The sequence below is a fragment of the Coloeus monedula genome (genome assembly GCF_965178545.1).
Source record: "Coloeus monedula genome assembly, chromosome: 6".
NCBI classification, from domain to species: Eukaryota; Metazoa; Chordata; class Aves; order Passeriformes; family Corvidae; genus Coloeus; species Coloeus monedula.
In genome coordinates, this window is record NC_138786.1 from 5654830 (window position 1) to 5667432 (window position 12603).

The 12603-nt window shown below is 35.8% G+C and overlaps 1 protein-coding gene across 2 annotated transcripts in view; it reads left to right on the top strand.

Moving 5' to 3' along the window:
• ANO3 (anoctamin 3) overlaps positions 1-4971 on the top strand; it is a gene marked incomplete at both ends in the record, with an annotated part of 192424 nt that extends 187453 nt beyond the window's left edge. For both annotated transcript variants that reach the window (XM_082283859.1, XM_082283860.1), the window contains 6 exons: positions 782-927; positions 1034-1186; positions 1828-1975; positions 3207-3287; positions 3921-4026; positions 4789-4971. In XM_082283859.1, the coding sequence (XP_082139985.1) occupies positions 782-927; positions 1034-1186; positions 1828-1975; positions 3207-3287; positions 3921-4026; positions 4789-4971 (817 nt within the window). The remainder of the gene's footprint in view (positions 1-781; positions 928-1033; positions 1187-1827; positions 1976-3206; positions 3288-3920; positions 4027-4788) is intronic.
• Positions 4972-12603: the final 7632 nt, after the last annotated feature.

Genomic DNA, 12603 nt, shown 5'->3' on the forward strand with positions numbered 1-12603 from the left:
TTATAAAAATACTTACAAGAAAGTTATTTCCCATCTTTAGTCTCTTTTCCATAATATCTAGAAACAAGCAGTAGTCTTTAATTGGTCCATGTGTCAGTACTGGATAATATTTTCATTTGAATAACAGTTTAATTTATGAGCCTACTATCTCCTTAATATTTATAACTACTTTGGGAAAAGATCTCTGCACAGCTTTATGAAGAATAGTCTTAAATATTTCCACCTTCAGCATTCAGCAACACCTTCTTAAATGCTTATTCCTGCTTTAAGAAAAGAAATATTCTGTAGAGCACCTAGATCTTTAGGTTTGTTCAAAAATATGTGTATTCTACTATTTAGTGTATTCTAGTATGGAGTTCTTACTGAGTTCCACTTATTTGGTTTGTCTTTTACAGGATTGAAGATAAAGTGCTATTAACTTTTTAGTGCTCTCACTATGTATGATTTTTTTTCTTGTTCTTCTTTTTATTTAGTCATTCAGGTAAATCCTAACAAAAAATAAAAAGTCTATGCAAGCATGTTCTATATTCTGAAAAGCTTATTTGTACAATGCCAAACATGCTACATTAAAGACATAATTAAAATTATAATGCAGAATTTTGAGATCTTTTATAAGTTCTTTGCATTGTATCTAAGATGATATTGTAAAATTTTCCTTAAAATAGCTAAGTAATCATCCAGGTGCATTTGAAAATAGGCCCACTTATTTCAAAGCAGTACCAGAAAGTATTTTAAATCTCTGCACAGATAGAGTCAATAATATTCTCTTTATGTAATAAAGTTTATTACAGAACTGGTGGTCACGACGCAAAATGAAGAGAAGAGGGCAATCAATGGAGAATAAAATTTCTCTTCCTCAGTGGGAAAAAGATTGGAATCTGCAACCTATGAATCTCCATGGTTTAATGGACGAATATTTAGAGATGGGTGAGCAAATCTGGGAGGTGTTGGTTTTCTTCAGAAAGTAGAACTGTGTTGCATGTTAAAAGATTTTTTGAATTTCCAATTTCTAATCATAGAAATGCCTGTCTAGTTTTACAGTTTGGCTTTACCACCATCTTTGTTGCTGCCTTCCCACTGGCACCTCTTCTGGCACTGCTTAACAATATCATAGAAATCAGGTTAGATGCATACAAGTTTGTTACTCAGTGGCGAAGACCTATGCCTGCAAGAGCAACAGATATAGGTGAGAGAACCTAATGGCTGTCACTGTCAGGTATCACTTCTTTGTATTTTCCTCTTTAAAACAGAAGTATATCATGTGTCAAGATGGTAATGTAACCAACAGATTTCAGTGACAACTTTCCTTTTAGGCAACAAAAGGATAGTTAGTTGCTTTGATAAGAGGATTCCTCAACTTTGTTTTCCATTTACAATAAGGAATAGCTTGAATATTGAAAACAGGCTAAAAGTATTTCAGGCTTCTGATTTGTGGAACTCTAGGTCTAAAATCAATTGAATTTAGAAATTAAATAAAAGGACTGAATGAAGTTTTAATTTAAAATTGCATTAAATAAGAAATCTCTTTCCAGAATCTCCTATTTGGCCTTTATAACAAAAAATTATGGTTATGCCTTTGTTGCTTAGCTGTATTTTCTCATCAGGGTGTGCCCTATTGCAGGATTTCATTGGGGTGGCACCAGTGGTTTGGCTGGAATGTGGGGACATGGCTTTATCTTGACTAGTTTTTCTGTCTCATAATTCACTCTCAATAAGAAAAGAAAACTGTATGACTAATAATGACTTTATTATCACTAGTATGACTTTATATGACTTAATATGACTATAAAAAAGTGACAACTTTGTTGTAATTTCCCTTGTTTCTAGGTATTTGGTATGGAATTCTGGAAGGAATTGGAGTTCTGGCTGTCATCACCAATGCCTTTGTTATTGCCATTACTTCTGATTACATTCCACGTTTTGTCTATGCATACAAATATGGTCCCTGTACAGATCAAGGGTACAGACAAGAAAAGTAATTAGGATATTCTTTATGTATACATGCATTTTTCAGTGGAAGCACAATTTACTGCTGTATTTTTATGATAACATAGATACATTTCTTTTACATCTGTGCAAACCTTCACAGATGTAAAGTGCAAGTAAGTCAGCCATTCCAAAGAGTTTGCAAAGTAGCTAGTTATATAAGTGGAAAATCATGTCTTCCCTTCTGAATGCAAACAAAAAGGTTTGTACATTGCATCAATTTTCAGATCTTTTCTAGGTAAGCTTTTCTTCTTCTCTGCAATGGGTCTATACTGTCTTCTCACAGTACATTCCCAAACACATGTATATGCTCCCAAAAATAGAGATTTACTCTTCCTGAGCTGTCACAGGAAAAGAGAGTTTAAGGGCAAAAAGAATGAGGTGGGATAGGATGAAAAGAGACAGTATCAGAAAAATGTTAGTGCTCAATGCACACTACCCATTTAAGAGAGAACTGTGTAATTCTGTTTCTTCTTTTGCCAGTAGTGATTTGAGGTATCACAGCAAACCTGAAGATTCAGATTATAAAAGGATGCCTCATGCATCTCTTCTTAAATTTTCTTTGATTTTCAAATGTGCTTTAGTTAAGTTACAAGACAGATTTCAAAGAAGATAGGACATCTTACATGTCTGTGCTTTTCAAGCAACAGCAAAAATTCACTCCTACAGTCATAAATCAATATATTTATGTGATTTCTGTAATTAATAGTAATACATTTTTGCCTTTAATATAACTGTTCGGTATATATGCACTGTTCATTTTACTATTTTACTGTTGAGGAAAACTCTTTGATTCAACTCATAAAACCTTTTTTTTTTTTTTTGTATGTGCTGCATTATTGGTGGCAGATTCTGCAAAGGTGTTAAATTATTCTGCTCTCTGCCTTTGTATACATCTTTCAAAGTTCAGTAATTTTAGGAAACAGTTAAAAACACTGTAGCAACAATTTTTGGTTTATATCTTTCAGTAGATAAGAACCAAAACCATAAAAAGTGCTGAAAATAGACTTCTAAACAGTGCTATACCTGGAACAGATGTTAGTCTTTTCTTTCCAATAAACTTTGCTTCTCTGCATGAAATTTTAGAATTGCTTTTCTCTTGATAAGCAAATAAAATATTCTGCTCACAATATCTGATAGCAGAATATGTTTACATACTGTATGTTTTTTGTATAACCACTTTATGAAGAAAGTGCTGCCCATACGGCTTTTTCTTTCAGATGCTTAAAAGGATACGTCAACAGCAGTTTATCAGTATTTGATTTGAGTGAACTTGGGATGGGATACTCAGGATACTGTCGGTATGTTTCAATGCTTGCAAGCCATTATCTTTCATGTCTCTGTGAATCATTTAATTTAAAAGCTTTGCCAGCTGCCAAGAAGAGTAAAAATCCTCATTTCAATTTTGTTAAGCATTCTGAAATCAAATAATTAAAATACACAATTAAAATTTTTGTTACCTCTCTAACCCAGGTTGGGATTGCAAACAGTTATGCAAGATGAATACAAGAAATTCAACATAAAAATGAAATATGACATGAGTTCACTCCTGTTTTCAGACTTAGTTTTGCAGTGAGCATCAGTTTAAATTAGAATCATATTTCATTTATGCAAACTTTGGAGAATCTCAAATGCTTATAAGCAAAGACAAGAACCAATTCAGAATCAACACACTTAACACTCCAGCTTTTTAACAATAAAATAAACTGTTTGCTCTGGATTTTTGAAAGCAAAAAGTACTGTCTCATAAACAGCTCTATTTAATAGCCTATATTCTGGACAGTTGCTCTCCCTTTCTGTATAATTCCTCTTGAAGTCTGCTTTCACTTCAGTTTCTCTCCTTTTAGCCAGATCTGGGATGAACTAGAGACCACTTGACCATGTTTAGGTTTTTGAGCACAGGTTAACTTCCTGGGTTTCTCTTTGCTTTGCAGGTATAGAGACTACAGAGCTCCACCGTGGAGTTCAACTCCATATGAATTCACTTTGCAGTTTTGGCATGTCCTGGCAGCACGGCTGGCCTTCATAATAGTATTTGAGGTTAGTTGTGGAAGGGAACAATTCCTTTCTACCTCTTAAAAGTCTGAATTGATTCTTTATAGTAGTCCTATAAATAAATTGTCATTTTAATCATTTGTTCGTTCGTTACAGTCAAGGGAGAGGAAAAAAATTATCTTCCTCAAACTGTTGTCTATCAGCTGCTTCAAACAGAAATGACAGAGCATGCACTTACTGTAGAGCTCCTCTAAAATCGTATTTCCTTAACAGCCATCTTTATACATCATGTTGGTTTCCTACCCAATCTTTCATATTTTATTGAAAAACAAGGAATGCAGGTTTTGTGTATGTTAGGCAGTTATTACAAGATAAAATCTGTGTCAGGAAAATACATGACTCTAGCCTAATATAAAAGTAGAAATGTGTATACTAAGTTTGAAGAACGTATTGCATACTACCCAGGAATCTGGTTGCCTATTTCCATTATAAGCCTGAAAGAAGACTGTTTATAGGTAGCGTTTACATTTGTGGATCAAACTAGCATATCCTATAGTCACATCTTTATTTAAGTCACTAACTATACCCTTTGTCTTACTTTTTAGAAAACTTCAGCACTTGCCCGTTTCTTTTAGATCACTCATTTACTCACATGTGAGTGTTTTTATTTAAAAAAATGGAGTTGCCTTTCAGTCACAAACTGAATCTCAGTTCCAGTTTTGCCACAGACTTCTAGGCTCTAAAATGTAGTCCTACAAAGGAATACTTATCAATATTTTAAGCAATTATTTCTGTTTTTCTTTTCAGCACCTTGTTTTTGGAATAAAGTCTTTCATTGCCTACCTAATTCCAGACATACCCAAAGACTTGTGTGACAGAATGAGAAGAGAGAAATACTTAGTCCAGGAAATGATGTATGAGGCTGAACTGGAACATTTGCAAAGAGAAAGGAAAAAGAATGGGAAACAGTATCACCATGAATGGCCTTAGTCACTACCCTGTTACAACAAAACCACTGTTTGAAATTGGAGAGTGAAGTTTCAAAATTGTCAGTCTGGCATCAGTGTGAGATTGGTGGTGGTGGTATATAAATGCTCTTGCTGGGCAGTACAGTTGCATACTTTGGTTGGCACTGAAAAATAGGTGTTTCCAATGATGACAATGAAAAGCCTTACTTATAACTGGTCTGTGATGAACTTCAAGGACAATTGGCATTCAGAAATGTACAGACAGATTAAAAACCTGGGCACTGTTTTAAAAAAAGACAATGAATTTTCATATCAGCATGATGAAAACAGAAAATTACCTGTGAACCTATAGAGTAAGGGAGTGACTAAAACCAACTTTTGTGACATCTACTACTTCTACAGCTTCTGATTGCTGAGCTCCATCTGTAAGACCTCTAAAGAAAAGAGCGGTTGTTGCCTTTGTGGCCATGACTTGATCTTTCAGGCTTACTGTTTTGTCACGTTTGCCCTAGTCTCTTACTGAGATTGTGGATGTGGTCCTACCTTAAAAAAGGGGTCTGTGGCTGCTAAATATTTACTATGCAGTTTAAGATTTGCACATCAGTGTCATTCATTTATCCATCTAGTTGAAAACCAAAAAGTCCAAATTCAGAAAGAAAACAGCAGCACTAGGAGAACACATTGTATTGCCCACGTTGCAGCTATGTTTGAAAATTCTACAGCTGTTGAGTTGTCTTTCCACTTCTGTGTATGGAAAGGCCATCTCCACATGCTTCCAGGATGAAAGAACTCATTTTCATGCTGTGTTACTGTTCCTCTTTATCTGTCTGGGCAATGATTCCATGACTTCACAGAGTGCTAACTTGAAACACTCCCATGCAGTGCAAATGACTTTCTCTTCAAAATACAATTTTATCTTTATAGTATGCAAGCTTCTGCAGATATATATGAGACATACAGTATAACATTGTGGCTTGCTTGTTCAGGAAAGGAGAAGAAGAGCAATTTGTAACAATGTCCTTCCTATTGTAATAGTAAACATTGCAGTAATGTACACTTCTTTTATTGGCCTAAATATGTCATAACACTGGAGTTGGATACAAACAAATATGTATACAGATTGTATATAAATGCATAGACACACAGTGGTTACTCTTAGATTTACTATTATTATTATTATTATTATTATTATTATTATTATTATTTGTATGCCTTGTTACACTGCGGGGGCATTTTTTTGGTAAAATCACTAAAAGGTAGATGTTCATTGAAGAATCAAATTTCAGTTTTTATGTGCAAACAGCATATTGCAGTGTTGCTTGTGGTTAATAGTCATATTTTGGTGATGAAATTGTCTATTACTAACATTTCATAATATGGGAAAATCACTTAACATTTAAACAAGTTTGAAGGGATACCTTGCAGGGAAGGGAATGGAGAAACAGAGTTACGGTTATTCTGTTTCTCTTGTACAATTTCAAATAATGCTTCTCTATATTGGGCGAGAAAAATTTAGGAAACAAAAAATCAGCAAAGCATAGTAATTACAAAGTCTGCAAATTTTAACATTATTTTTAGGGATAAAGTGGCAGCAAAATCACTGCTGACAGGTAAGAAAATACCTGAATTTTTACTATTTACATTATCCTATTGAAAGTGTGATTCCAGTATTCACTTGCGTTTATTAGCACAATAATTTTACTTTGTTTTATTTTGTTTTATTTTATTTGAATTAATTTTAGGATTCAAGAGCCCATCAAAGTGGGTAAATAGGATCTGTTGTATCCAGAGAGCCTAGCATCAGACTTCTAAGTTCTTCAGTTGTTTCACCATATTCGTGAGATTTCTTGGTTAATTCTAGCTCTGGGACCAGACAAGGCAATTGTAGGAGTATCTACAGAAAGGAGGAAAGAAATTTGAAGATCTGGTCCAATCAGATACATTACCCATTCTTTCTGTGATAAAGGGCTGATGGAACTCATCTTGCCATATTTTGGAAAGGCTCCAAAAGGTTCCTTCATATTCTGGGTTGTGCATTAAGTTCCTCAGGAGTCATTATTAGAAAAAAAGTTAGTGCACTCTCCTCAGTGCTAATAGAATCACAACATTTGATTTAATTTATTATCTATCTGTCTCATTCTATGGATTGTCAAACACTGTTTGACAGCATTAACCCTGTGTCACAGTTTTTGTTTCTGTGCCATAGTGATCATACTTCAATTCTTCAGAAGGTCACAGATGAGCTCTTTTTAATGTTTTCTCTAAAAACAGAATGTCTTGGCTGGTCCAAGGTATAAAGATACAGGATAAAATCAGCCAAAAATCAGAAATACTGATCTTTTAATACTCTCTTGTTTCTGCTATTGATATTGGCACATCAATACATACTTAGGCAAATTCCAATTGGACTTGAAAAACCACATTAAAAATCTTTTTGTATTTGAGATTTACATATATATATTATGAATTTTTTTCAACACTGGTACATAGGAGTATATGAAAGGCAAGTGTGTAGATCTGATATGTTGCATTTTATGCACTGGAAAAGCACAAGAAGTTTGGGGAAACACTGTGTGTGTCCTTTACTTTTGGAGGACATCAACAATGTGTAAAGGTCTTGCCACTATCTAGCCATTTGCTTAAGCTGAGAAACCTTTTTGCTAGACTTTGCTTAGTATGCTGTTTTCATTGATTGCACGTTATTTTCCTAAAGAATAAGTCACACACTGTCCTCAGGAATAATGTATTTTTTGAATGGTGAATGATCTTTTCATATTCTAAGTATTGTCTTTTCAAACAAATGACTAGTATGACTAGACTGTGCATGCAGGCTGCATTTGTGAAATTTGACAAAGCTTTAGAACCTCAATTTGTGCAAAAATGCTTTAGATCGTTGCAGATCTAATCTATGACAACTTTGCTCTATGCACGCGCCCTTAGAGAGACTGCATGAGCAAGTAGATTTTTTATATATAAAGTATTTGTTCAAAAGGTGTTAATTATTCTTAACCAAATTCTGCATCTTGATTCAGACAAAAGAAATGTACATTTCAGAAATGGCACAAAGTCCAGATACATGATCTACACCTCATTTCTTACGACTTTTTATTCTAAATTTGTGCCTAATGTATGAGATCTGAATTTTGGTGAATAAAAAAAGGAAAATAAGAATTCTGTTTTATTGGCCATCCTAATGAGAGGTTCCCCAAAGTTTGTCTCCACAAAGAGGGAGGCATTAGAGTATTCACAACTGTGTGCTAAGGCTTGCCTGAATGTTGAGCGCAGACTCCCACAGCACACTGATTGAGCATCCTTGGATGGATACTTGGAAACAAGGCAAACCTCATGATGACTTCAGTAAAGCCTTTGAAACTGTCACTCATGGCATCCTTCTGGAGAACGTGGCAGCAGGTGCACTCAGCTGAATTAAAGCTGCCTGGATGGCCATGCCCAGACAGTGGCGGTGAATGGTGTTTTTCCAGTTGGCAGCCTGTCAGTAGTGTGGTTCCCCAAGGTTCAGTATTGGGGCCAGTTCTGTTTAATGTCTTTATCAATGATCTGAACAAGGGGATCAAGGGCATCCTCAGTGAGTTTGCAAACAACACTGAATTGGGTGGGATTGTTGATCTGTTGGAGGGAAGGAAGGCTCTGCGTAGGGATATGGACAGGCTGGATCAATGGGCCAAGGCCAATAGAATGTTCAGTACGGCAAAGTGGCAGGTCTTCTCCCTGGATCACAGCAACCCACTGCAGTTCTACAGGCTAGGAGCAGAGTGGAATGCTGCCCTGCAGAAAAGGACCTGGGGGTGCTAGTCAACAGCAGTTGAACATGAGCCAGTGTCTGCCCAGGTGGGCAAAAAAGCCAACAGCATCCTGTCCAGTGTCAGAAAGTGTGGCCAGCAGGACCAGGGAAATGATTGTCCATCTGTACTCAGCACTGATGAGGCCACACATTGAGAACTCTGTCCAGCTCAGGGCCCCTCAGTTCCAGACAGACATTGAGGTGCTGGAGCATGTCCAGAGAACAGCAGTGAAGCTGGTGAGGGATCTAGAGAGATTAAGTCATAGGAGGAGCAGGTGAAGGAGCTGTAGTTGATTAGTTAGATGAGGAAGCTCAGAGGAGTCTTATCACTCTCCACAACTACTGAAAAGAGATTGTAGCAAGGTGGGAGTCAGCCTCTTCCACCAGGCAAATAGTGACAAGACAAGGCGACATAACCTCAGGCTGCACACAGTAAGATTCAGGTTGGACATCAGGAAGAACTTTTTCTCTGAAAGCGTTGAACAGGCTGCCCTGGGAGGTGGTGGAGTCATCATCCTTGAAAAGTGTTCAAGAAATGACTGGACATGGCACTTAGTGTTGTGATTTATTTGTCATGGTGATGTTCTGTCAAAGATTGGACCCGATAATTTTTGAGGTCTTTTCCAACATTAATGATACATTCTTTCCTAACCCTTTTTGTTAAAGGATTTATAGAGAAAATTGTGACAAGGCTAAAATTTTGATAATGATGAGAGATTGATGCCTTTTCCTGGTCTTAAAATCAAGAATCAAACACGGTTAGAAGGAAAAAAGGGATTTTACCTTGGTATTTATTTTAAGGATCCTTAGGTGTACTACATCCAGGTCAAATGCACCCCAATGCACACCACAATGCACACCCCCAAAAGATCGGGTATAACATTATAGGTCTTACTAATTAGCATATCTATCAAAGATTCCCCAATGAAAGGCTCGAGTGACTCCCCTCCCCAAGGAGCCTTCTCCTGGATGGTTCTATCTTAGTTTGCAGAATGTGTTGTGGAGAGGACCTTGGGGTCTGGGGCACACTGATCCCTAGCTACGAAGCTTCTAAAATGTTTAGTCTCTCAGCTTGACAAACAAGTCCAAGAATGTAGGCAAAAAGCACTAAGAAGACAGAAGTTGTAAAAAGGTATAAAAGAAAAGGCAAAAAATCATAATGGCATCAGATGATAAGTGAGGTTTTGGTTTTTGTTAGATGTTTGTTTGGAAGTACATATCTTCAGTAGTACAAAATACACATCAGCTGTGGCTGTCCCCTTTTTGATCAACAACTTGTCATAACTTGTGTTCTGAGGAACAGTTAGGCTCAATTGTGTCCTGTGGAAAGCTCAAAAGGAAAATGTTTAGACAGACTAGTAAAAATAGGTTAGTAGATAAATACCTTCATGGAAAAATTAATAAATTTCCAGAAGTTTCCTTCATAAAAAATTCTGCAGAAGGAGAAATTCCCTGGGAAACAAAGCTTCAGGGCGAGTATTAATATGAGGAAAGTCAAGAATTTTGGTGATGTTTTATTCTTAATGTGCCATTATGATGATCAGTCTAATCATGTGCGTAATGCACATCTGCTCTTTCCTTGCTGCAGCTTCTTCCACTGCAGACTCCAACTAGGAGTGTTGCCAGAGAGAATTTCTGGAGCCATGGGATCCAGTGGAGTTACCTGCAAAGTCCTACATGGCATTGTGGGACTTAGTAAACTTTTGCATTATGTCACAGTTTGTTTGGAGGCAAATTAGCATATGCGTATTTAGAAGCATCATAACATTTTGGTTAACTGAAAATCATCCATGTCCATAAATTGAAAATAAACTGTCTATATACATAGTTAGCCTGTAAATGTCACAAATTTTCATTAAAACTATTATGAACTAGATTTTATATATATATATATATATGTATGTATGTATATATATATATGTATATATATATATATACTGGGCAATAGCTATATTAATGAAACTCATTTTATACAAACAGCTAAATATGAATGCAATAAAGTTGATGGAAGATTTTAAAAATCATATTTTCTACTAAGTTTCTATTTCTATTAAGAAAATGGACAGAGATAAAAATAGTGGTAACAGTAATCACTTACAGTGCAGTAGTACTTTGAGAAGCATTTTAGTTTTTGGAATCCTCATAAAGTGCTGATGTTGCTTGCTTGGGGGAGAAGTTTGAAACAAATATAAGGGCAGCATTTCATAATAATTATTTAATGTTAAGACTGATTCTAGAATTCAAATAGAATTCCACTTCTAGGCAAGCCTGTTATTTTGTTCCAATGTATATTTTGTCTGACTAAAATGCATACAGTGACACTTTTTGAAAGTGTTTAAGTGAATTTCTAACTTCTATTCCTGTAGGGGAAAATCTAGCAGCTTTAAAATTCCCTAAATCTTTTCATACTCAACTTCATGCTCGCAAACCCCATGTTTGTCTGAGGTAAAATGCAGCAACCAGCATGTGGAGGGTGAGAATGAGCAGAAGGCAGCAAAGGGCTCATATTCACTCCAGCAAGTTTTGCTCCAGAATTGCAACAGGCTGTGAAAAATAAGGGTTTGAGGATAAAATATGGGACAGCCCTTCTTTTTTTTTTCTCCTTTGACTCATTCTTTACTTATCCTCAGTATTTTATTACACGCTGCCTTCTGGGTTACAGTTCAGTTTCCAGGGCAATTCTGTAACAGCAGATTTTTGTACAGGCTGTTTTTTGATGTCCCTTACTGAGATGCCAAAGCAGAAAGTGCACAAATACTAGTTTGTCTGGTGCTTTTTACAAATCAGTATGCATTGATTGGATGGAGTAGCGTGAGACAGCATGGGGTACCTCTATGTGTGCCGTTTCTGTCCTTCAGTCACTTCCCCAAGCATCACAGTGTTTTCTCCTTATGTCCTTTCCTACACATACACATACATCCTAAATACCCTACACAGTTGTATAATTTTAAATTTCTATAATGGATTCATTTTGACAATTTTTATCGGATATTGCCATTGCAAACACATTTACTAGAAATTTGGATTGTCATAATCTTGGCATAACCATAATAGCACAATGTTGCCACAACAGCACAAAGTTCTAATGGCACAACAAGGAATGGTAGGGAAGTCACAATTCCATGGTATACAGAAACTTTTAAAATCCAGGACTGGGATTTAGTCTTGAAATGTTAATGGTGTAGTCCCTCTTCACTGCACTGGAAATGACCTTGTGTTAGTTCTTTTGGCTCATTCTAACTTCTTGCTACAACCTCTGTATTGCTAGTTGTTCTCTATAGTTTGCATTCTTATTGACATGAGCTACTTGTTAGGATGCAACAGGGTGAGAAATTAGGATTAAACGCAATGGAGTCTGAAGTTAGTGACATTTTAACCACTGAGAACGTGATGATTTTTTTGTTAATAATAAAAAATAAAAATCAGATCATATTTTCATTTCATGTTCTATTTAAATGACTTGGAGTTTTGTATTGAAAAATCTTCCAAACTGATGGCTCTAGTTTTTACCTAGAGTAGTATCACTGAAATTTCAGTTCTTTGAAACAGTCTCATGTAAAATCTAACTGAGTAAGATAGTTCAGTCATTTTTTACTCTGATAGTCCTGGCTAACTTGCAATATCATGATCATAAGTGATTTCTTAAAATGTGTATATATTTGAAATTTGTGTAATATTTAAATACAACTCGATTTCTAAGTAAGGAGTAAGAGTAAAATTTCAGCTATTTTTTCTACTCATAAATCCACACTTAGTAAGTAATATTTAAAACAAGTTTACAGTATCAGAGAGCGTGTCTGAGAAATTTACTTTTCTGTGCAAAATTTTAAGTTCCTCCAGCATGGCAGCTTT